This window comes from Crinia signifera, chromosome 11 (assembly GCF_055691185.1).
Source record: "Crinia signifera chromosome 11, ASM5569118v1, whole genome shotgun sequence".
Lineage (NCBI taxonomy): Eukaryota > Metazoa > Chordata > Amphibia > Anura > Myobatrachidae > Crinia > Crinia signifera.
In genome coordinates, this window is record NC_139227.1 from 84794133 (window position 1) to 84821098 (window position 26966).

At 45.5% G+C, this 26966-nt stretch overlaps 1 protein-coding gene across 1 annotated transcript; it reads right to left on the reverse strand.

Annotated features, from left to right (window-relative positions):
• Positions 1-618: 618 nt before the first annotated feature.
• Positions 619-24567, reverse strand: LOC146045089 (mucin-2-like). Its single transcript, XM_083163772.1, has 9 exons — positions 24472-24567; positions 23143-23211; positions 21795-21921; positions 19177-19432; positions 13680-13726; positions 3459-3559; positions 1553-1704; positions 1338-1476; positions 619-687 (listed from the first exon to the last, which is right to left on the reverse strand). Exons 1-9 carry the CDS (start codon positions 24565-24567, stop codon positions 619-621), a joined length of 1056 nt encoding a protein of 351 aa, XP_083019898.1.
• Positions 24568-26966: the final 2399 nt, after the last annotated feature.

The window sequence follows — 26966 nt, forward strand, 5'->3', positions numbered from 1 at the left end:
TAATATGCTCTGTGCCCAGGCCTTGCACATTGACAGAGTCCCAGACTTTCTTAGATGCAGACTATCAGGCAGAGAGGTCTTCAGTAACTCCGGATGCCGGTATCATAGCTCCTTTTGTTTCTTTAGATATTGACCTTAATGGTGTGTCGCCTCCCATGAGATGGCCTCGTCCAGACCTCTATTATGTGACAGTCCCGTAATGCTTTATTCCTCAGGAATCCTTCCCTGCTTGTCTTCAGAACCTATGTGCAACTCTTAGGTTCCAAGGCAAGTGTCTGGACTTCATGTCCCAATATTTCTGCCTTTCTTGTGAATATCCTCAGGATCGTGATGGAACAAATGCTGACTACTCTCCAGTTTTTTCTCATGTGCGATGGGCCATTACTGGCTTACAGACTAGGTATAGATTAGTCTGTTTGGTTCATTTTGGCTAAAATGGTAGAAGTCAAATCTTGTTGTCGCTGTGAGTCCACAGTTTAGTTTTGGCTAAGGACTACTGGTCTATTGCCTGGTATCTGATAATAGTTAGTGGGGGTTCTAGGGGATCCAAGTATGAGTTGGGTTAGGTTATACAGGGTGGGGGGTTATGGGGAGGTTTATTTTGGATTTATTGGCTTGTTAGTGAGGTTTACTTTCATATTTAGGAGGTAGTTTGTGGCAAGACGAGCTTTTCATTATGGTATAAATCTGCAACCCCCATTATTATATGTAGTAGAGAGGCTGCACTTATACACTTTAATGCTGTGCTGTACCATTCCAACAATACCCCTGCCAATCTTTATTTTAGTTTATTCAAATGGCCCCTTAGGGTTATACTATTTTGTCTATCCTCTGAGGGGGACATTGTACTATGCTACAAATTTAGTTATATATTTGTATGTGATATCTACTACACTGGATTATTGTATGCTCAATGTGTGCTATCTTGCCTCATATTATTTTTGTATTACTATATATGCTCTGTCTTGCTACTCTGGGTTTTGTGATATCTAAAAACTTTAATAAAAATTACTCAATTAAAAAAAAAATTAAAATACACCATCCTAGAAAATAAATATATGTATATATATATATATATATATATATATATGGATGAAAAGGGGCACAGCTGCACAAAATTCAAAAATTCAATTGCGTTTCAAAATCCACACATAAAAAAAAACACTGTTGATTAAAATAAGGCACAAAAAGTTTGGCATATGAAAAAATTATAAAAACATACTGTATCTTAATACATGTAGATTTATATTATTCCTTACGTACAGTACTATACAATATAAATTGTATGATGAGCAAGTGCATTCATTTGTCCAAAGTCCAATTTTAATATTCAGTACCTGAGCGAGAGCATATTGGCATTCTCCGTTAAATGTATAGCGTTTTCCATCAAAAGTAATGTAATGTCCATCACCATAAACAGCACAGGTTGCCAGGCAGGTATTGTTAGTGCACTCCCACCTTCTGTTCTTGCAAACACTGTATACAGATATGAATAATGCATTATCATTTGGACCTTATGATGATATTACTGAAAGGTCTGAGATATACATACCAAGTATTGCATCGAATTTGGATCTCCACTTCTGGGTCATATGTGCCTTCATTGTGGACACATGGGCATTGCTCTTCAGGAATGCAGCCCCCATTGTCATCAAACAAAAGTCCAGGTGGGCAAACACATCCGGGGACACATCTTTTTGAATACTAGTGACATCAAATTGGAGAAATCTTACCAAAATATGAAAATACAATAACCATAGGCATGGGCAGCAGCCAACATGGATGTGCCACTCTGGAACTTCCCCACCACCACCAGGACATGATCCTGTTGAGTTGAGAGATAGACTGCTCACTCGAGCAACCTTGTTAATTAATCCATATCCGGGGGGGGGGGGGGGGGGGGGGAGTAATCCAAAATGCAGTGAATTACAGAAATCTGAGAGTGGCACATACTTTTAGGGCCCAAGACTGATAAAATAGGCACTGCCCCAACCACTTCCCACACACTGCCCAAAAGAAAAACATAGATTCACACACGCTGACGCACTGCCCGATAGACACTGCCCCATAGTGTCCACCCATGCACATACAGTAATCACATCTCGCCCTAAGTAGGGAACAGATTCCTGGTTTACGGCCCTGAACTATGCAAGTACTGTGTACTGTAATCACAAAGCAGCCAGGAATCAGCTATCTCCCTTCTCTGAACTAGATCCTAGCAGTTGCAATCACCACTGCCAATGCCTTCTTCTTCAAGCTCCTCATTAATCATAAGAGGTAGTCCTGCATTGAATTTGACAATGATAACTGACTCCTCCCCTATTTAGGATTCCTCAGATAAATCATTGAGTAACAAGTCTGGTGCTGCTGGGGGTGAATCTTCATTCAGAAGAGGACCAAGAAAACGACTAAAAAGCAAAACAATTGAATTTTAAACAATCCTTTTGAAAGAAGAAGGCAATGCTTTGCATACATTTTGATTTAGGACCTACATTTTGCAGGTGATGGGTCTATCCTAGGTTTGGTTCTAATAATAATTGGAGCATACAATATTTATAAGGAAAAATAAGCATTTTCAGAGGCATAATTATACACAAAAGTGAGTACCCGTGCCAACAGAGCCACAAAGAATTTATAAAAATAAATTGTATATCCAGACCGGGCACCTTATCCACTGGCAGATTATTATTGACGTCCTGTAACTCTTGTTCTCACCAGGGGGTACTGAGTTATGCCAAGTCATCAGTCTCTATGGTTGGAAGGTTTGAATAAAGATAACCATCAACTAGAGTCAAGCTATCATGAGGCAAAGTCTAAGGAGATTTTTAATACTTGACAATTGGAATGGTAGCAGGTTACATTACTGTCTTGCCATCTAGGGAGAGAATGCATCTACTGCAATTCTATGTCTATTTTGATGTTTCCTAAGTCTGTGAGCTAGGAGTTTACCCATTTTGTTCCCATGGTTATAGAACTTTTATTCGAGTTTGAGGATGTCAATGGTAACCAATTCTCGCTTAATGAGATGGGTGGAATATGATTCCACTTCCGCCAGTTGAATGTCAAATTCCGATTGTTGGTGTAAACTCCAGGAAAGAACCCTGACCAACAGGAACCAGGAACAAGCTGACCAGAGGCAGGTGGATTTCTGTAGTAGAAGCTAGAACTATCACTAGAAACAGACTCTTGAAAAGCTCACAGAAACTGCCAAGCATAATCAAAGGTGACATGACATGTACAGTATGCCACCTTCCAAAGACGTATCTTCATGAAACACTAGGTACAGTGCATTCTGTTACACAGCAGTGTTCCATTCTGCTATATACTATACCTACTAAACAGACCCTTTGGTTCTACTTTCCACTTAACAAATAACTCAATCTGGTTTGTCTCTTTTATGGAAATTAGCTGAACCATTAGATAACACTAATATCATTTTTTTTATTATAAATACTCACACAATTCATATCCAGAGTCCTACAACTTTTAGCACACTCTGCCCCAGTGGTTATTGCCTCAAATTTATTGCAATCAATATATTCCATTGGAGATTTACAATCTACAAAAAGAGATGAAACACATTTGATGTTTAGATATTAGGTTCATATCAGAAAGATATAAAGAGATATGTAGAGCCACTTTCTTTGTTATTACAATGGATTTAACCCTTTGAGTGCCAAGTGATCAAACAGGTGTGAAAATTTCCAAAATATAAATATGTGCATCTGCGACATTCTCACCTAAACAGAGCAACATGCAGGTGCAAGACAGCTTACGCTTACAGGGCTGCCACCAGGAATTTTGGGGCCCGGGACTTCCAGTCCAGGCCCCACGCCCCCATACCTCTCCCCTCCCCGGGCACCGTGGATGAGCTGTCAGTGTGCGGACCCCCATCTCCCCCCCCCCTTCCTTCACTTACCGCCCGACTCAGCAGATGCCGGAGCACAGCCTGGCTTCCTCAATGCAGGATGCTGGCGGCCAATTAAAATGCAGCACTGGCGGATGAGCCAATCAGAACTTGTGTACTCTGATTGGCTAACGGAACACAAGCTCTGATTGGCTCAAAAGCCAGGGCAGCTTCGTGCATTGAAGAAGCCAGGCTGTGCTTCGGGACCTGCTGAGGACCGAGCGCAGTGCAGGCAGCACACAGCGGAGGGTCGCTGTGGGCAAAATTAGCTGCCCGGGCCCTTCCAGAGGACAGGGCCCGGGACAGCTTTACCCACAGCACACCCCTGTTGCCGGCCCTTATAATAATTGTACATACCTAAAAAACAATCATGTAGGTGGATTTATACTGCAAAAAAATTACAAAATAATTCTCATTGTTCTGGGAATTTTTATTTTGCAAGTTCAATTCCATTGCTAATCTCATTACAGTGAATGCTAATAACTATACATGGTAGTTACTACAAACATGCAGGGGAAGTTAAACTGCCAAGTACAGTATTGCCTTGTTATGATTTTCATACACAACTTAATGTAACCCTTTGAGTGCTGAGTGAATTTGTCAAAATAGGTGTGAAAATTGGCAAGCAAACATATTTATTCATCATAATGACCCGTAATGTTTACCTTATATAGGAAACGTGAGACCTTATTCTGGTTGATTCGCAAAGCTGCAAAATTCGCAACTTTGCAAGTCAATCAACGCCGCCACATGTCCGTCTGCCCCCCCTCGCACGCTGACTTTCCCCACACGCATGCAAATGGATGTTTTGCATCAACCATCAAATTATGTCTACAGCGCTCCCAGATGTAAGACACCTCCCTTTCGGGATCGAAAGGTTAAAAACCTTGCGATGTAGATGCAATCCCTAAGGGATTTTGACTATATAGTCAAAATCTAATGTTTTATCTCACCGTTTGTACACAGCATTGGTGGGCCTTGAGGATCTAGGTTGGGAATGCCTGGTTTGTTATCACTTTTATGAAATACAGAGGCGTAACTACTTTTTTTGAGCCCCCCCGCCGGACATTTCGGGCGCCCCCCCCAAATATTAACCCCCTCCTTACCCGTTCCCATTGCCGCCGGTGTTTCTGCCTCTAACCCGACACGCATATCTGTGTCGGGTGACGGGCGGTCCCCGGCTCCGGCTGCAGTGCTAATATAATAACAGACACTCGGAAAATGGCTGCCCCCATACAGCATTATGGGGGCAGCCATTTTCCGAGTGTCTCTTTTTATATTAGCACTGCAGCCGGAGCCGGGGACCGCCCGTCACCCGACACAGATCTGCGTGTCGGGTTAGAGGCAGCGGCGCCGGCGGCAATGGGGTAAGGAGGGGGAGGGCAGGAGTCGGGAGCCGGGACCAGGTGGTAACTATAGTCCCGCAGACCCCCCAGGCGCCCACACCTGCCTAGCGCCTCCCTGCCGCCGCGGGGGCTGCAGGACTATAGTTGATGAAATATCATTTCCGTTTATATCTTCATTTTGTGAGCACCTTCCTAACTAATTCAAGTCAAAATATATTCTAGAAAATGATTCTAAACATATGAGTGCAATATAGAGTACAGTGTGGCGTACTATTTTTTTTATTGCGCAGTACACTAATCGGGATGCAGTCAATTTACCGACACTTAATTTACCGGCATGATTTTTTCTTTAAAACTGACTTCACAATCAGAGTGGGCATAGAGTTAGACTACAATAACGTGCCGAGCACAGCATTCTGAAGCATGGTGAGTGCAGCGAGTGTCCATGTCGACCTATGTCGACAAAGGCACCAAAAAGTAGATTTTTTGACATGTCGACAGTTAAATGTTGGCATGACTATGTAGGCATAATGAGGGGGAGATTCTCTAAGCTAAAAATGCGGTAAAAACCCAGTTATCGGGGGTTTTACCGCATTTTGGGATGCTGTAAGCATCCCCTGCCGGGTTACCGCGGCGGGGGGCATCGCCAGAAAAATCTGGCGATGCCCCATAGAAGCCAATAGGCTTCTATCGCAACCCTCCGCCGCCCCGCATCGCCCCCTCACCTGTGTCCGGGCAGCACAGCGCAGTGCTGCCCGGACCTGTGACCTCCTCCCTGCACTGATCCTCTTCCGGGTGCAGGGAGGAGGAGAGCCCGGCGCAGCAGCAGCAGCGCCGGGTGTGGGAGGGAGGGGAGAGCCGCCGGGACCTGCTGGGACCCAGCGACTCTCACCGCAAAGGACAGCTCTTAACGCAAGAGCTGTCCTTTGCCTTAATTATCGCATATGTTACAGCATATGCGATAATTAAATATGCGATGGGCGGCGAAGGGGGGCGAAGATTCTTAGAGAATCTCCCCCTAAATGTCTGCATTTTTAACATGACGGTATTTTGACTGTGTGCTGATGCTTGTTGGTATTTTGACCTTCTGTATTGTGAATGTCGGTAAATCATACTGAAGCCGACTAATCTGATGTGTTTTTTCCTCTGTTTTCTTCATTACTTAAAATAGTAAAGCTCTGACATTTGCCTCTACATTTGTACTTTTTTGTTTGTTAACCCCTTCCCGACATTTGACGTACATTTACGTCATGGTCGGGAAGCACTTCCCGACACATGGCGTAAATGTACGTCATGGATTTAAACTGTCACCGCGTCTATAGACGCGGTGACAGTTTCAACATGTCTGCTGTCCCTGACAGCAGACATGTCCGTGCATGCCCAGGGGGGGCTGCGATGCCGCCCCCCCGTCGGCGATCGCTGTGATTGGCTGTTCAGTGTGAACAGCCATTCACAGCGTTTTCCTGTGTCACCGGCGAATAACGTTCGCCGGTGACACGGGATCGGAGGTGATTGGTGCTGTAAAGTACAGCACCAATCACCGCGGGGTGTAAGGGTGACACTGGTGTCACCCCACCTCACCCCGCCCACCCCCAAAGGCCGTGATTGGTCCGTCGGACCGACGGACCAATCACAGCCATGGAGGGGGGTTTAAACTAACGGTGACTGCACTGCAGACGCCATTCCGGTCTGGAATAGCGTGCAGTGCGGTCACCGTGCCCACCTGCCGCCATATACTGACCAGAACCTTGCTCCATACTTACCTGATCACTGCTTCATCACTGCTTGATCACTGCTTGATCTGTGCTTGTAGTGTGCTGGATGCTTCCTGGATCCTGTTGCTACTTGTGCCTTCCTGTGCTGTGAAATTGTGCTGCTGCAGTGTAATAGCTAGATAGAGAGATAGATAGAGAGAGATAGAGAGATAGAGAGAGATAGAGAGAGATAGAGAGAGAGATAGTGTCAGAGAGTGCTATATTTTGTGCTGCTGCAGTGTGATATAGTTATAGATAGAGAGAGAGAGATAGAGAGATAGAGAGAGATAGAGAGAGAGAGATAGATAGAGAGGCCTAGTGACAGAGTGCTATATTTTGTGCTGCTGCAGTGTGATAGTTATAGAGAGATAGAGAGAGATAGAGAGAGAGAGATAGAGAGAGATAGTGACAGATTGTGCTATATATTTTTTATATAACTGACTGCTGCCCCCTCCTTTTGTGCTGATCAGTATAAATTAACTGATCAGCAACTTTTTGGGGGCGCAGTTTTTTTTTTATATATAGATATACCTGTCAGTGCTGCTGCTGCAGTGTCATAGAGTGATAGATAGTGAGAGATAGAGAGATAGAGAGAGATAGTGACAGAGAGTGATAGAGAGTGCTAAATTTTGTGTCTGCTGCCCCCGCCTTTTGTGCTGATCACTATATCTGAGGTGATCAGCAACTTTTTTGGGGGTACAGAGGTTTTTTTTTTTTATATATACCTGTCAGTTGCACTGTCAGTTGCACCAAAGGTTGTGCACCTGCTGCACCTCACTGGTAATCAGTGTCGCATCACTGATCACCTTTTTTTTTTTTTGTGAGTGCTGTGGGGTCTTTTTTTAATTTTTTTTTTACACACACTGTGATTTTGTGGGTGTCCTGTGGCCACTGTGCGCTGATCAGTGACGTACATCACTGATCAGCTTTTTCGGCACAGGGTTGATCTATTTTTTTTTTTTTTTGATCAAATTCCTGTTGCCTTTGAGCGCTGTTCAGTGACAGACGTTACTGACCAACATCTGTGCTCAATTTTTGGCGCAGGACCTTTTTTTTTTTTTTTTAACCCCTTCAATTTTTTATTTTTAACCCCTTCATTTTTTTTTTTTTTATTGGTATAAAGTATTTTTTTTTTTTCTGCACTACATACACACTACACACTACATACCCCCCGGGTTGAAATAAAGTTTGTACCCCCCCCTACACTATACACGTGTTGAAACATTTCACTACCAGTAACACAAAAATAAAAATGGCATCCCAAATGTCCTCCCAAATGTCCTCCCAAATGTCCTCCCAGTCATCCAGGAGAATGTATTCAGTGGAGGAGGCATATGCCATGCTTGCCTCTGACTCTGACACAGCCAGTGATGCAAGCGGGGAATTTGAAGGATTCGTCTTAAGCTCCTCTTCCTCCTCTGGTGATGAGGGACCCCCTCAAAGACGCCCCCGTAGAGCAGCTGAGACCCCCCCCCCAACAATTGATCTCGTATGGACCCCACCACCAGACAATTTTGAGCCCCAGGTTCCTGAGTTTTTGGCCATGCCAGGAATCCAATTTGATTCCACAGGTCTCAGAGAAATTGACTTTTTCAAATTATTTTTCTCTGATGATTTTATAAATTTAATGGTGGACCAAACTAATTTATATGCCCAGCAGTTTATTGCTCAAAACTCCACGTCATCATTTGCTAGGTGGACCCCTGTAGATGCAGTAGAGATGATGACGTTTTGGGGTCTGGTGTTTCATATGGGCATAGTAAAAAAGCCAGAAATTAGGCAATATTGGAGTACAGATGTTCTGTACAGTACTCCATTTTACCGTATGGCCATGACCCGGACTCGATTTGAGACAATTCTTAAATTTATACATTACACCGATAATGCACAGTGCCCACCCAGAGATGATCCCACCTTTGACCGGCTATTCAAAGTCAGGCCGGTCATTGATCATTTCAGTGCCAAATTTGAAGAGGTGTACATCCCTGAAAAATTTATTTGTATCGACGAGTTCCTTATACATTTTAAAGGAAGGGTTAAATTCCGCCAGTACCTTCCCAGTAAGAGGGCAAGGTATGGCATAAAAATGTATAAACTGTGTGAAAGCACCTCAGGGTACACCCACAGGTTTAGGGTTTATGAAGGGAAGGATTCAAGAATTGAACCGCCAGAATGCCCCCCCTCCCTCGTAGGTGTTAGTGGGAAAATTGTCTGGGATTTAGTGCACCCCTTCCTGGATAAAGGTTATCACCTCTATGTGGATAACTTTTACACTAGCATCCCCCTGTTTAAGGCCCTTGGTTCAAGAGGTACAGCAGCTTGCGGTACTGTGCGCAAGAACCAAAGAGGCCTCCCAAAAACGCACATTGCCCAAGTAATGAGAAGGGGTGAAAGCAGGGGAATATGCAACGAAAATATGTTGTTGGTCAAATATAAGGACAAGAGGGATGTCCTTATACTGACAACAATTCACGGAGACAGTACCACCTCCGTCCCTGTACGAGGTACCAGTACCCACACCTCAAAACCTAATTGTATCCTGGATTACAATAGGTACATGGGCGGAGTGGATCTTTCAGATCAGGTACTGAAGCCGTACAGTGCCCTGCGGAAAACAAAAATCTGGTACAAGAAGGTGGCCGTGTATATCATCCAGATGGCACTGTATAACGCTTACGTGCTATTCCGTTCTACCGGCCAGAGGGGGACATTTATGCACTTTCAAGAGGAAGTCATAAAGGGCCTAATATTTGGGAACCAGCAGGCAGAGGGCCCCAGTACTTCTAGTACTGGCCCCCGTATTGTACCAGGGCAGCATTTTCCTGATGAAATCCCCTCCACTAGAAAAAAGGGCAGGACACAAAAAAGGTGCAAAGTTTGCTATAAAAAGGGAGTAAGAAAGCAAACTATTTTCCAGTGTGACACTTGCCCCGACAAACCCGGCCTATGTATAAAGGAGTGTTTTAAAATATACCACACATCTATGGAATATTAGGTTCATAATTTCACCGTGCTTCGGGGGTCTTGCTAATGCCACATAGCACCCACCATTCATTCCACCAGAATCTGAGCCGCAAAATCCAAAAATCACTCCTTCCCTTCTGAGTCCTGCCATGCACCCAACTGGTATTTTTTGGTCACATGTGAGGCATTGCCGTACTTGGGAGATATTGGGGCACAGATTTTGGGGTGCTTTTTCTCCTTCATTCCTTGTGAAAATGAAAAATTTTGAGCCAGAACTGCATTTTTGTGTAAAAAAATGTAATTTTTCATGTTCACTGCCCAGTTTTATCAAAATTGGTGAAACCCCTGGGGGTTTGAAATGTACACTATACCCCTAGATGAATTCCCTGAGGGGTTTAGTTTGCAAAATGGGGTCACTTGTGGGGGGGTTCCACTGTATTGGTGCTTTGGGGGTCTTGCTAATGCGACATAGCACCCACCATCATTCCACCAGAATTTGTGCTGCAAACTCCAAATATCACTCCTTCCCTTCTGAGTCCTGCCACTTTTTGGTCACACATGAGGCATTGCCGTACTCGGGAGAAATTGGGGCACAGATTTTGGGGTGCTTTGTCTCCTTCATTCCTTCTGAAAATGAAAAATTTTGAGCCAGAACTGCATTTTTGTGTAAAAAAATGTAATTTTTCATTTTCACTGCCCACTTGTATCAAAATTGGTGAAACCCCTGGGGGTTTGAAATGTACACTATACCCCTAGATGAATTCCCTGAGGGGTGTACTTCGCAAAATGGGGTGACTTGTGGGGGGGTTCCACTGTATTGGTGCAACATAGCACCCACCATTCATTCCACCAAAATCTGTGCTGCAAAATCCAAAAATCACTCCTTCCCTTCTGAGTCCTGCCATGCACCCAACTGGTATTTTTTGTTCACATGTGAGGCATTGCCGTACTCTGGAGAAATTGGGGCACAGATTTTGGGGTGCTTTTTCTCCTTCATACCTTCTGAAAATGAAAAATTTTGAGCCAGAACTGCATTTTTGTGTAAAAAAATGTAATTTTTCATGTTCACTGCCCACTTGTATCAAAATTGGTGAAACCCCTGGGGGTTTGAAATGTACACTATACCCCTAGATGAATTCCCTGAGGGGTGTAGTTTGCAAAATGGGGTCACTTGTGGGGGGGTTCCACTGTCTTGGTGCTTGGGGGGTCTTGCTAATGCGACATAGCACCCACCAAAATTCCACCAGAATCTGAGCTGCAAAATCCAAAAATCACTCCTTCCCTTCTGAGTCCTGCCATGCACCCAACTGGTATTTTTTGTTCACATGTGAGGCATTGCCGTACTCGGGAGAAATTGGGGCACAGATTTTGGGGTGCTTTTTCTCCTTCATACCTTCTGAAAATGAAAAATTTTGAGCCAGAACTGCATTTTTGTGTAAAAAAATGTAATTTTTCATGTTCACTGCCCACTTGTATCAAAATTGGTGAAACCCCTGGGGGTTTGAAATGTACACTATACCCCTAGATGAATTCCCTGAGGGGTGTAGTTTGCAAAATGGGGTAACTTGTGGGGGGGTTCCACTGTATTGGTGCTTTGGGGGTCTTGCTAATGCGACATAGCACCCACCAAAATTCCACCAGAATCTGAGCTGCAAAATCCAAAAATCACTCCTTCCCTTCTGAGTCCTGCCATGCACCCAACTGGTATTTTTTGGTCACATGTGAGGCATTGCCGTACTCGGGAGAAATTGGGGCACAGATTTTGGGGTGCTTTTTCTCCTTCATACCTTCTGAAAATGAAAAATTTTGAGCCAGAACTGCATTTTTGTGTAAAAAAATGTAATTTTTCATTTTCACTGCCCACTTGTATCAAAGTTGGTGAAACCCCTGGGGGTTTGAAATGTACACTATACCCCTAGATGAATTCCCTGAGGGGTGTACTTTGCAAAATGGGGTGACTTGTGGGGGGGTTCCACTGTATTGGTGCAACATAGCACCCACCATTCATTCCACCAAAATCTGTGCTGCAAAATCCAAAAATCACTCCTTCCCTTCTGAGTCCTGCCATGCACCCAACTGGTATTTTTTGTTCACATGTGAGGCATTGCCGTACTCGGGAGAAATTGGGGCACAGATTTTGGGGTGCTTTTTCTCCTTCATACCTTCTGAAAATGAAAAATTTTGAGCCAGAACTGCATTTTTGTGTAAAAAAATGTAATTTTTCATTTTCACTGCCCACTTGTATCAAAATTGGTGAAACCCCTGGGGGTTTGAAATGTACACTATACCCCTAGATGAATTCCCTGAGGGGTGTAGTTTGCAAAATGGGGTCACTTGTGGGGGGGTTCCACTGTATTGGTGCTTGGGGGGTCTTGCTAATGCGACATAGCACCCACCAAAATTCCACCAGAATCTGAGCTGCAAAATCCAAAAATCACTCCTTCCCTTCTGAGTCCTGCCATGCACCCAACTGGTATTTTTTGGTCACATGTGAGGCATTGCGGTACTCGGGAGAAATTGGGGCACAGATTTTGGGGTGCTTTGTCTCCTTCATTCCTTGTGAAAATGAAAAATTTTGAGCCAGAACTGCATTTTTTGTGTAAAAAATGTAATTTTTCATTTTCACTGCCCAGTTGTACCACAATTGGTGAAACCCCTGGGGGTTTGAAATGTACACTATACCCCTAGATGAATTCCCTGAGGGGTGTAGTTTGCAAAATGGGGTAACTTGTGGGGGGGTTCCTAAATTTTAGCATCTTATGGTGCCTAGAAACCTACATGGTGCCTAAAAAATAATCTCATAAAAAGGAGGCTCCAAAATCAAGTAGGTGCTCCTTCTATTATGAAGCCTGTGGTTTGGTCAACGTGCACACTAGGGCCACATATAGGATATTTTTGAAAACAAAAGAATTGGGGGAATCAATTTTTAGTCACATTTCTCTAGTAAAATGTACTGTGTTCCTTAGAAAAATGTATTAAAATTGCAAATCTGCAAAAAAAATGAAATTTTGAAATTTCACCTACACTTTGTTTTAATTCCTGTGAAACACCTAAAGGGTTAACAAACTTCCAAAATGCTGTTTTGAATACTGTGAGGGGTGCAGTTTTTGAAATGGCATCATTTATGGGGGTGTCTCACATACAAGTCCCTCAAAGTCATATCAGAACTGAACTGGTCCCTAAAAAAATCAGTGTTTGAAATTTTCTTGAAAATTTGAGAATTTGCTATTCATATTGTAAGCCTCCTAGTGTCCAAAAAAATTAAAAGGAAGTTGAAATAATGATGGAAACATAAAGTAGACATATGGTCTATGTTAGTTATTAACTATTTTGAGTGGTATGATTATTTGTCTCACAAGCAGAAAATTTAACATTTTGCAAATCGCTAAATTTTCCATTTTTTCACGACATTTTGGTATTTTTCACAAAAAAACACAGACTGTATCGACCCAAATTTACCACTAATTTGAAGTACAATGTGTCACGAAAAAACAATCTCAAAATCACTGGGATAAGTAAAAGCAAAAAAAAGTTATCCCCACTTAAGTGAGACATGTCAGATTTGAAAAAAATGGCTCTGTCAGGAACGCAAAAACTAGCTCTGTCAGGAAGGGGTTAATAAAGGTCTAAAATGCAATTTGTTATTTTAATGCAATGGCAATACAGCAAAGATATTGTGGAGGGAAAGAAACAACAAACATTTGTTACCTTTTATATCTGGAACCAAGCAGGATAATTCTCCTTTGCTACAGGAGCTGTGGATTTTAAAGATAATAGTCAAATTCAGTTTATTTTCTAAATTAAATGATTACTTATTCTAGTAAGGGTACTGATGATAATATAATTTTTTTTTCACGATGTTCTATAAATGAAAAATCGAATCAATCAATTTCTATCGCAGAAGGGTGTCTGCGGTAAGGGCCCGATTCACTACGCCTGCTAAGCAGCAGTCGTTTACTTCTTAGCGAGCAGATTAACCCAGCCCACCTCCCCGCCGAATGCCTGCCCTTCCCCTGCTGCTAGTATCGCATGCATCCGGGATCCCCTCTGTAAAGTGTGAGGGTACAGATGGAGCGGGACCTATCTATCCAGGGGATGGCGATGGCGACGCCAGCCGCCATCCCCTGCCTCGCGCCATCTGTATGCCCGAAGGGGTTGCGCGTGCACGAGGTGCGCGCACGTCCCCTTCCGACGGTGCTGCCGGCGGTCGCCCGGTGTCCCTCGGCCTTGTAAACATCCCAGCATCTTACCTGTCCTTTAAGCATGTTAAAACCTTAAACATTCTTAACTTATATCACTAACCCTGATGTAACGACTCGGAGACATCGGTTTGGCAGAAATTGTTAACTGATCTATTTATCGAAACTTTTAAGCTAAATTGATTATTTAAACTAATTAATTAACTAATGGTGGCCAAGAAAGAATGGCTACTAAATAAAACTCCACCCCAACTGCAAACGTAACTGGCCTAACTGAAAACAAGCGGTATCCAACTCTGCCTCACTGCATTGACTACCCGTCAAGCCATATACGCAAGATCAACACCTAATGTAAACTAATTTGATTAAAACTGCCTATCAGCTAACGCGATGAAACCACCCACCCTTAATAAATCCTAAAAAAGGGGAGGGTGGAAAATTCAGCAGGAAGAAGAGGAAGCCTCTTCACCTCCCTGCCCCTATTAACATAGCTAACCCTGCCAAACCTAACCAGCCTATTGGATCCCCAAGTCACATGCTTCCTAGTGTGACACGCAGATGGGGATGTTTAACCCACTACGCGCCTATTGCTGGCACTGCGTTATTCAGTGGGTAGCAGGGGCATAACTAGAATTGTGTAGGTCCCATTGCAAAATCCACCACTGTCACTACAATGCCCCTTAGGGGGTAGGAGATTGTTGAATGTGGAATTAAATTATTTGGCCCACCAAAATCATCTCCTGCACCCCCCCCTTCCCCCTGTAAGTTTGGAAAATTGTTTATTGTGTGAGCAAAACATGGGACGTGCTGGAATTTGCCCAATATTGCCGACGTTGTCTTAGTGGGGTAAACCATTTTGCAATGATGTCCTGCAGTTTCTCTAAGAAGTTGTCAGTGGTTTCTTATGGAAACCAGTGATACACAGCAAAGCCTGCCTAAGAACGAGTAGGCGTTGGTGACATGCCGTTGCTTTGGCCTCTGCTTTTGTTTTGCATTAGGCAATACATTTACCCAGTGGGCTATCACAGTCATGTCGTCCTTAGTTTGCCCTGTTCCACCTGTCTAGATGACCTTGGTTAAGTGGACAGTGGGCACAACTGCTTCTTTTAGGACACTAAGTACACTTTTCTTAGTGTCCCGGGACAATCTGTGAATCGCTTGCCTTGTGAAGTGGAATCTAGACAGGATTTGGTACCAGGTCCATCAACTGTCTAAATCCCACTGCACTAATGGTGGATACTGGGTTCATGTCTAACAGCAGTATATATGGTATAGCCTTAGTAATCTGCTTTGAAAAAGGGTAACTGCTGTCATACTTCATCTTCCTTGCAATGGACTGCTGAACAGTCAATAACTTAGTTAAAGTAGTAGAAGTGGTCTTCCACTCTGGGATGACAGTCGACTCACAGCAGAAATAGCAACAGTGGCAGCAGTAGGCGTATCACTCAAGGATCCTCTGGAGGAATCCCTGGTAGGAGAGGAGTCAGTCTTGCCAGTGACATGGCCTGCAGGACTACTTCTGATCCTGATCGAGGAGGAAATTGGCAATGAGTGAGTTGGTGCTGTGGATTGTAGGGCCTTGGATACAACAGGAAAAAAGCAATTGAGTTGTCACTGGATTGCTTATACTCTTTGCCAAAGTTTATGAAATTGATAATGGCTTATGATGAATGTGCTGCAGGTGATGTATAAGGGAGGATGTTCCTAGGTGGTAAGCATCCTTATCCCTATTAGCAGTATTACGCTGTTACACAGATTACATGTGGCAAGACATGTGTTGTCCAGATTTGGGTAGAAATAATACTAGACCAAAGAGAAGGATTTTTTTGGTTTTCTGCCCAGGCATGACAATGAGCTTTTTCATCCCACGGCCAACAACTGTCTATACTGTACCTGTGCCTTACAAACCACATCCCCATCAGAATCCTCCTCATCAACTTCCTCCTCAATGCCAGCTACACCAATATCCTTATCCTGGTGTACTTTAACAGTGACATCCTCAATGTCAATATCAGCAACCGGACTGGTGGTGCTCCTCCCAGCACTTGTAGAGGGTGTGCAAATGGAGGAAGTAGCCTCTTCCCATCCAATGTTGGGAAGGTCAGGTATAGACATCCCAACTCTCCGTAGGGTTATTTCCTGTGCTTTAGCCACCTTAATTTTTTTTTTGAGAGGGGTGAGAGCCTCCATCTGCATGAGAAGCTGAACTACTAGTCATAAACATAGGCCCAGACCTTAGCCTTTCCTTGCCACTTTGTGTCATTAATGGCATATTGTCAATTCTATGTATCTCATCAGATAATTATTATTTTTGGGGGGTTATTCATTTTAGCTTCTTGGATTTTACATGCCCTCTATCAGGGGCGGATTGGCCTACCGGGAAACCGGGCTGTTTCCCGGTGGGCCAGACCAGATTTCACTCTGGCAGGGCCGCTTACCTTCATTTGAAGCGGCCGGAGCCCAGCCTGGTCACAAACGGCAGCATTGCCCAAAACAAATATGGGCGCCGCATATATGAATATATTAAATGCACATATGCGACGGCCATATTTGTTTTGGGCAATGCTGCACTGTGTGAGCAGACAGCACCAAATTAAAGAGAGGACAGTGGCAGCACCCAATTATAGAGCAGACAGGGAGCACCCAATAATTTGGCAGTCAAGGAGTATATAATATGCAAGAGCATGATGAGCGTCTTCGCCAGGTTTTGGAAAGAAAGTGAGCAATCAACGTAAAGCTCAGCCCAGATAAGTGCAGATTCAGAGTGGCTAAAGTTCTGTACGTGGGTCACATCCACGACCAGCACATGCCCCTGCCGGTGGACAAACTTAGGGGCTGATTCAGACTTGTTTGCAGAGGTCCAAATTCAGCCCCATCCTCGATGGTGGGGGTCTGCACATGTCCATGTGTGAAAATGTGCATGTGCAAACCCCCGCAACAGGCACCTATGGTGAATTTTTCATTTGGCGGGGGGCGCTTGCTGCCTGAATGACAGGCAGGGGGCATTCTGGGGTGGGCACCCAGCGTTTTATGTGTTTGCCTGCAAAAATGGTGGGCACTCTTAAAAATGCTAGGTGGATCCCGGCAATTACAGGGGTGCCGATGCCTGCTCGGGGCGAGCGGATTGAGGTTACATGATGTCAGTGCCTGCCTTCAATTCAGCCAACCCTGTTCAGCTAAAAAGGGAGTCCTGGCCTTTTATAGTGAACAGAGGAATAATCGTTCGATGGCGAGTAACGGATGTGCAAGTGTACACATTCACTCGTAGCGTAGCAGGGGGATCCGTCTACGGTGGGGGCTTGCGCTCGGCGGGGTAATGTAACCTTCTCGCTAATATACACAGTCTAGCGAGCAGCTATGAATCGGGTCTCCAATGTTTCTTATGAATGACTAATCTCCTGTCAAAAATCATCCCCAATTTTAGTGAGATCACTACACCCCTGCGACAACTTCTACACTAAGATACAGAGAGGTGTTGGTTGATACCACCCCATGCCGCAGTGCTCAATTTGAAGACCATGCTCACCAGTCCCCCTGTACTGCAATGCTTCAATGTTACTTGCCAGTTGAAATCTCATCTGATGACTCAAAGCAAGGACTGGGTGCAGTCTGCCTTCAAAAGTAAAGACCAATTGCTTTTCATTACAGGGCACTGACGGAAACAGAATCCCACTTTATCAAAGAGTCAAGACTTCTGCAATGTACGTTCACTTTAAGCTGTGACAGTTTTGACTTTTACTTTGAGCTGTGACTGTTTTTAAACCACAAACTTTCCACCCCACCCTCCGTCTCTATATATTTCTACCCCCAGTCTCCATCTTCACAGCTCCCTATCTCCATATCTTGCAAGTTTGAAACCGATAAGTGCCTCTGCAAAAATTGCTTTCATTTTCTGTTATGACATCTTTTAGCATACAAAGGAGTAATTTTTTCCATCGAGATTCCTCTAGTGGTCAGTGGTAGTACATCACCTCATAAAGATGAATATATATATTTATATACACATATATATACTGGATTTTGTCAGTGGCGCTCCAGTGCAGATAATCCATAAGGAGGTAGCAGGTGAAACAGTTAAAGACAGTGCCTCAGGTGACAGTATGGTGGCTGTTGTATGCAGGAGCTGGTAGATCCGGCACTCCTATATCAAATAAGCAACCGCCCCGGTGCCTTTACATAGAGGAATGTAGAAAGCTGAGATGCACATAAAACCCTTAGCAGGGACAGGGCATCACATGGCACTCCACAGACTTCACTCAAAATGGGTGAAAAACTGTGTTTATTACAACATTTTGGGACGCTCCGGCCCCGTCGTCAGGTTCACTGTTAGCCTGACAACTGGGCCGGAGCGTCCCGAAACGTTGCAATAAACACAGTTTATCACCTGTTTTGATTGAAGTCCTTGGAGTGCCGTGCGATGCCCTGTCCCTGCTAACGGTTTTATGTGCATCTTAGCTTTTGTAAGGGGTGATTCAGTATGGACTGGAAGGGGTTGAATTTGGCCCTGTTTCGGTGATGGGGGGTTCTCCACATGTACATGCTCATATTTGCGCATGTACATGCCCCCTGAGGCATGCTCATGGGTAGGGGAGGGGGTAAGCAGGGGTAAGCAGGGGTTACGACTGGAGGGGAACACCCAGCATTTTATGTGCATCCCCTGGGAATGCAGGCATGGTGTTCCCTGCTCGGGGTGGGCGGCTAGCGTCACATGACATCAGTGCCCTGTTCCATCTTTGGCGGGCTTCAATGGAAATAAAAGTCAGTTTAGACAGTCGGCGACTAAAGAATGATCTCTCTCCCCTTCGTCTGCATGCTAGGGGATGTGTTTGCGCACATCCCCTCACATGGTACTGAGGGGATTCGGCAGTGGGGGCAGCCGTTCGGCCTCCGGCGGGTGACGTTTATGGGCTCACTGAGCTACGTATGTATGCTGCTTAACGAGCCATGTTTGAATCAGGCCCACTGTCTCTACTTGTTAAGTTTGGTACTCTACTACTACTACTCACCACAAAATTCCATCAATGTTTGTAGATTGATCTGCAGGTATCTCAATGCCTTCATAATAACATGGGCAGGCAGAAAGAGGAATACATATATCATCATCGGTCAAATAATATCCTTGCTTACATTTGCAGCCAAGCACTGGATCAAAGTGGATTTTGCAGGTGTTGTCTTGTTCACTAAGTGAACGACAAGTGGGTTGACATGAAGTTATTGTGTAACTAAAGATCTGATTATTGGGACAGGTGACTGAATACTTGCCTGTAAAAATAGAAAGTAAACAAAATTTAGAGTAACATATTTTAAAGGGATGTATACAGAGGCATAAGGAGGGCAGAGCCAGTGGAGCACACGCTCCAGGCGCCGAAGGCGCCTGGCTGCTAACCCTGCTGCCAGGAAACCGATGACGTCACGTGACGTCACGGTCTTCTTCCCCATGTCCGACTCCTCCTTGACTGAAGCTGCTGCTGCTCGAGCCGGCTCAGTCGGCTGTGATATCGAGCCGGCCGGGCAGCGCAGAAATCAGGAGGACACTCCTCCCCTGCTACACTCCCTCCTCCTTGGCTGCAGTAGCGTCATCGTAACCAACATCACTGTCCCAAGCTCTGGCTGTAGCCATGGAGTTTGGGGGATGGGGGAGGGGAGCTCTAGTAACCATGGCACCTAGCTACACCGCTGAATGTATATAAGCAAGTTTGGACGCAGTTTCTGTCTGTTATGCTAACATTATTACTAAAATCTTATACACTGAAATTTACTGGCACTTAATTAGTGTTAAGGCAAAGCAACCTGTTTTTTTATGGCGTTTCAAAACAAGCTAGGAATACAACTCAGAAAACCTTAATAATCTTACTCGAGGTATTAGGTGATCTGTGTGGGAGAGAAGTAGCACAAACCTGACACAAACCTGACACATACCACCCAATATTTCTGATGTTTAAATTAGGACCTGCCACACCGAAGATGCGAAAAAGGGGGCGGGGCTGAGGGGAGAGTGGACGGACCTTGAGCAAAGGGGGCGTGGCCTAGTGCAGCAACACCCATTTTTAAAATTTTCGGGGGTGTGCCCACAACTCTTCTAGCGACTAGGCAGTCCCCAGCCCACTTCCTGCCCTCTCTCTTCCCTGTACTGAATAGATGCTGTGCGCAGGCTCGGATTCGGTATGAAATCCCGACGGTCAAAATCCCGACAGGGTCAAAATCCCGACAGGGTCAAAATCCCGACAGGGTCAAAATCCCGACATGGACAAAATCTCGACATTTAAAATCCTGACAGGGTCAAAATCCCGACATATAGAATGTACAGGTGAAACAGTCTACATGCCTTTCAGTCGACAGGTGCAAGGTCGACATGGGTTTTTTCACTGTTTTTTGACCCGAATGTCGACACAGTCGACATGGACACCGTTGCAAGTGAACCGCAGCCCCTCGCATCGCTCGCCATGCTTCGGACACGGTGCCTCGCTGCGCTCGGCACACTATTTTATTCTCCCACCACGCCGTAGTATATGGTAGGGCATAAAATACCACCTGTCGGCACATGTCGGTTCAAAAAACAGTGAAAAAACCCATGTCGACCTTGCACCTGTCGACCGAAAGGCATGTAGACTGTTTCACTTGTACATTCTATATGTCGGGATTTTGACCCTGTCGGGATTTTAAATGTCGGGATTTTGACCCTGTCGGGATTTTAAATGTCTAGATTTTGTCCATGTCTGAATTTTGTCCTTGTCGGTATTTTGACCCATTCGGGATTTTGACCCTGTCGGGATTTTGACCATCGGGATTTTGACTGCATCCCACAGGCTCACGGCATCTCTTCAGCGATCACCGCTGTGCTCCAGAGCCGAGCAGCAGTGGTCTCTGGCTCCACCCAATTTCCCTCCGATCTGCGGTACATGGTCATACGTGGGACAGACAGTCTCCGAATAGAGGCATTGTCCCACTGTAATCAGGACAGTTGGGATGTAAGCGGACACTTTGCATACCTGCTTGTATGACTCATTGGGGCTAATTCAGACCTGATCACTGGGATTCAAATCTTTGTAGCCCAGCGATCAGCTGTGCCAGAGTGAAACCCTTTCCCTTACATGGCTGCCAATGCTCACCATGCTTTGGGCACTCTTATATTCTCACTCTTTGCCCCCCTTGAATAGTAAAGCATACCTCCCAACTGTCCCGATTTTTGCAAGAATGTCCAATTGTTATGCTACATTCCTGCATCCTGCCCAGGACCAGCAGTGGCCCGTGGCGGGGTAGTTGGGAGTCCCCCCTGTAACCCGTGAATGGAAACTATTCCAGCAGTCAGTGGGGCCATGCTCACAGTTGCAAAATGGGGAGTGGCCTCATGGGAGTGATGCAATTTGTAGGTGACGCTGCCTTGTCGCCAGGTCATGCCCCAAAATTTTGGGTGCAAGCCTTTCGGCATGGGGGGGCGACTACCACTTTTCAAAAGTTGGGAGGTATGAGTAAACTATGAAAAACCACCTTATAAAAATAAAAAACATGAAAAACTCATGTTAACCTTTTCTATGACAACCTATGCTTGTGTTGTAGACCTGGTGACATACAGTACTGTATACAGTATATGCAGTTTATAAACATATAAAACATCTGTACTCACTGCAAACTACGCCGAGCCAGTCTGTTAGAATAATTCCTTTAGCAGCACAAATTTTGACATAAGAGTAAATGGCGGCACACATACAGTCTTCACTTTTCTCACAGCTGCAGGTGTCCAACAGGCAATTCTGAAAGTAAATGACACATTCAGTACATTTTAGTTCCTGTAGACAGTATGGTATTGCAAACACGGCTGTATTTAGCTTATTCTTCACTCTTCAGCATGGACTTATTCATTATCAAGACCAATCCACCTGCTGAAAGTTAATCCAACTCACTGCGAGTAGCCTGCATTTGATGCAAGGATCCAAACTGGGTGTGGCCTTATGGGTAGGGGTGTGGCCTCACAGCCTAAGCCCTCAATGCCTTCACATGGGGGGTCTGCAGCTGCTAGCCTCTCCCCAGAGACCAGTATATGTATTTTCAGAGCTAGACGAGTTTAGTCACCATATAATCACTGGAGGGCGGCAATTTGGAGAAGGTCCCCCCTGGATGGAGGTGAGTGGTGACAGTGAGCGTCCGCACCCCCCCCTCTGGAGCGACTAGGCGGCCGGCGCCACATCACCTGTTCCCCACCCCTGGAAATACTTAGCGGCACTGGCTGCATGCCCCGTCACCCCCGCCCCTGACAACCCCCCTTCCCTGTGGAAAGACACGCCAACTTCCGGCACAATACCCAGCACCCCCCCCCCCCTGTGTGGAGCGGCCTGCTGCCGCAATATCCGGACACCCCCCTCCCTGTGTGGAGCGGCCTGCCGACGCAATAACCAGCACCCCCCCCCCCTGTGTGGAACGATCTACCGCCGCAATACCCGGACCCCCCCCCTGTGTGGAGCGGCCTGCCGACGCAATTCCCAGCACCCCCCCCCCTGTGTGGAACGATCTACCGCCGCAATACCCGGACACCCCTTGTGTGGAGCAGCCAGCCACCGCAATACCCGGACCCCCCTGTGTGAAGCGGATGAATACCCAGCACTCACACACACCCCCTGGGGAGCAGCTGACCCCCCCGTGTGGAGCAGCTGAGCGGGGGAGCAGGTGAGCGCCGGAGCGCCCCCCACCCGCCTGGGGCGCTCCGGTGTCTGGCACCGGCCCAGCATATAATAGTGTGCACAGCATCTCTTCAGTCCAGGGAGGGGGAGGGATGGAAGGAGTGCAGGGAGTCAGGGGCTGCCCAGACACCAGGCCACGCCCCTCCACATAAGGTCACACCCACCCCTTAGCTCTTCCCCTTTTCAGTCCAGCCACTCCGCTTCAGGGAGACAGGCAGGGTTAAGGGGGAGTGCGGGGAGCTACGGGCAGCGGAGGGTTCCGTTGGAATGGGGCATGCAAGTGTGTCATGCACGCACCCCCTTCTGGCGGATGGCGGCGGTTGGCGATTCTATTGTCAGGAGCAGCTCCAACGGCAGCTGCTCCATCTGTAGGTCATATAGGAAGAGATTAAAATGGGTTTCTTGTAGGTTGAATCTACAAAAACAAGTTTGTCTGTAAATTATTAATGTAAGCTGTTCAGAAAAGCATACAGCATACATATTTACACCAAACAAGGACTTTTTTTTAAATGAGATTGGATCTTTTTTGTTTTTTTGTTTAACAAAGTGCAAATGTGCAGTATGCTAAATAAATCGTTCTGACCATTACTTATTGCCTATTGTTTCTTTTGCACTAGATCAAAGCTGTTTATTATGGGATACTGCCAAGTATTTAACACTCAAACTCCAGGCAGAACAGAACCCATGCATCAGTACAGAATAGCAAATAATAAATACTGAACGAAAGGTAAAAGTTTACAAAGTGTTTTACTCTCCATTCTGGGGGAAATTTACTAAGGCAAATACGCCTCCCCAAAAATCGTATTTTCATTGTAAAATAAAAAAATTTTAGGCGTATTCCTATTTTTGGCATTTACTATGCCAAAAATACACATATTTGTATTCGTATTTTTGGCATTTACTATGCCAAAAATACACATATATTCGTATTCGTATTTTTGGCACATTCATGTTTGTATTTACAAATATGAATGTTTGCGCCATCAGAAAATACAAATAGGAATCACCATTCAAAAGAATGGTGATTCCTAATTTACTAAGCTGCCGTATTGAAATACAGCCGCTACTTCATGTAAAACGGCTGCTAATTGCCGGCCAAATATGCCAGGAAAATACAATTCATTTTCCTGGCGTATTTGGCAGAAGCCTGAACGGATCAGTCAGATCCGTGCAGACTTTAGTGTGTAAATAAAAAAATAAAAAAAAACGGCGTGGGGTCCCCCCTCACGGCCGTAACCAGCTCCAGGCTGAAAGAGCCAGGGCTGGTATTAAAAAATCAGGTAACCACTGACCAGGGACGTGCGGTGAGGTAAATGGCAAAAGAGTCCCTGGCAACTACCAGAGACAGATATGCACACAATATACAGTATGAGCCCAGGGGTACATGCAGGGCCGCCGAGAGGCAGGGGGGGCAGGTACATTTTACCTGGGCCCGGGCCTGTCAGGGGGGCCCGGGTCCGGGGACACACAGACAAATTCCTTTTTAAAAATCTTTTACAGGCAGCGGTGTTGCGGGAAAACGGGTGCCCCCGCCGTCGCCGAGGGGGGGGGGGGGTGTTGGGCGGCAGCTTTCCGGGCGCCAGGGAGAGCGGCTCAGGAGCGGCAGCTTGTGTCACTCTCACTCACTTTGACTGCAGTGCTGTCTGCAGTGTCAGCGGTAGAGGCCGGCGTCCACCGCTGCGGAGCGTCTGTAGAGACAAACTCGCGAGATGGTGCTTTCATTATCTCGCGAGTCTGTGTGTCTGCAGACTGCAGCAGCTGAGGTTGCCTGCCTTGCACAGCACATGCCGTGAGAGGGGGAAGTCAGGGTGGGGACGGTGCAGTGGGGAGGCTGGAACCACAGGAGCTCCTGAATCTGACCGAGTCCTGTCCTGTAAGTTCATTTTTTTTTCTGCCCTGCCTGGCTTATATATGTAGAGATGCTTTCCATGTAAATTCACAGATGCCAGTCCTTTGGAACCTTTGTCAAGATCTTGACTGGTGAGTGACTCCACTATATATATATATATATATATATATATATATATATATATATATATATTTATATTTATATATATATATATATATATATATATAGTACAAGAGATCGGCACTCCCAAACTGTGATATAACTTATATGCCCAGGTGCACACAGTTCAACGGGGCAATATCCACGCAGAAATGTAGATAGGACCAAGGCATAGGCACTCACGGGACTTTTCAAAGAATAATGCAACAAGACAAAATTAAGAATCAAGCTTTGTCTTGTTGCATTATTCTTTGAAAAGTCCCGTGAGTGCCTATGCCTTGGTCCTATCTATATATATATATATATATATATATATAATGCAATGAATGGGACACATAAGCAATTATGCAGAAGTGACTATCAGCGCCTAGCGCTTTCAGGTTCTCCCCCATCCTCAGGGCGATACATCATAAAAATACACACAAAAAGACATTCACTTACCCATATAAATACCCCCACTGGATCTGTCCTACCGGAAGTGCTCTGCACCGTACTTTCGGTATCTTGCACAGCAGGAAGTTAGGGCACACTCAAGTTCGACTGCCAGTATTGTTATTTAGGGGATTAAGATTTGGCGTTCACACAATCCATGTCATCACCACGGCCGCCGCCTTGCCCATCGGAAGCCCACGGAATCGTGAAGCCGCGCCACCGCGCCACCTGAGATTATTGAGTGCAGTGCAGTGGTTCAGCACAGTGTGTGATGTAACGTGTATAGGGCATCACAGTGTGCGACGTAACATGTAATGGGCATCACAATGTGTGGCGTAACGTTTAGTGGGCATCACAGTGTGTGATGTAACTTGTAATGGGCATCATGGTGTGTCATGTAACATATAATGGGCATCACAGTGTGTGGCCTAACATATAATGGGCAACACGGTGTGTGACATAACATGTAATGGGCATCACGGTGTGTGTGATGTAATGTGTTATGGGCATCATGGTGTGTGATGTAAAGTGTAATGGGCATCACTGTGTGAAGTAACTTTTAATGGGCATCACTGTGTGTGTCTGTGTGCACAATGTGTAATGGGCATTATGGAATGTGATGTAATATATAATAGATATTATGGTGTGTGGCATGTGTAATGGGCATTACAGTGTGTGGCATAATGTGTAATTAGCATTATGGCATGTGGTATAATATGTAATGGGTTTGTGACATAATAGGCATTACAGTGGAAATATTTGGTGCGCCCTTGGTGCGCACTTTCCCTGGTTTTAGTTTGTCTGACATTACACTTTCATCTTGGTTCGATTTTAAAAAAAATTGTCGAGTCCTGGCATGTGTAATGGGCATCACGTTGTGTGGCGTAACGTGAGATGGGCATTGCGGTGTGGCTTAACGTGTAATGGGCATCACAGTGTGTGTTATAACATGTAAGGGGCATTACGGTGTGCAAAATCAATAATAGAATGGAAGACAAGGTTAAAAAACATGATAAGACAGGTCAAGGGGCGGGGCTGGGGTGGATCAAGGGGTGGGGCTGGGGGCGTGTCAAGGGGTGGGCCACTCTCCGGGAATCTTTCAACAAAAAGGTGGTAACCCTACACACACCCCCATGGGGGCCCTGGAAAGTTGATGTACCGGGGCCCAGGATTTCTCTTGGCAGCCCTGGGTACATGCCGGCATAATACACATGTGAAGCACTATATACTGCTGGAGATTCGCTGAGTTTTGATAAGAGATGCGCAGAAAAGGTAGCCAGGTGAGGCACTGCCTCACCTGCCATAGACTTTTTACTCCAGAGTTTTGACTCTAAAAATTATTAGAATAATAAAAATAAGATTTTTTAAATATATTCTTTGTATTTTTGACATACTTTATAAATTCAAAACTACGGCATACAGATGGGGTAGGTCCCATCTTGGCAGGGGATGGCGCTGGCGTCGCCAGCCGCCATCCCCCGCCAGCGCCATGGCGATGGTGAGAAGGGGACGCGCGCGCACGAGAGGCGCGCGCGTCCCCTTCCGACGGCGCTTCCATCCGTTCCCCCGGGTCCCCGCCGGCTTGCCGGCGGTAACCCGGGGTCCCCGCCGCCTGCCCGCATCCCCCCCTAACCCCCCCTAACCCTGTCCGTCTCCCTGAGGCGGAGACGGACAGGGTTTC

Bases quoted from the DNA above. Each gene is read 5' to 3' on its own strand.
- LOC146045089 (XM_083163772.1), bottom strand. From the start codon at position 24,567: ATGAAAGCACCATCTCGCGAGTTTGTCTCTACAGACGCTCCGCAGCGG. The intron at 13,727-19,176 runs GTGAGTAGTAGT...TAAAATCCACAG, and splicing joins AACATTGATGGAATTTTGTG to CTCCTGTAGCAAAGGAGAAT. The intron at 688-1,337 runs GTACTGAATATT...TGGGGGTTGCAG, and splicing joins GCCAATATGCTCTCGCTCAG to ATTTATACCATAATGAAAAG.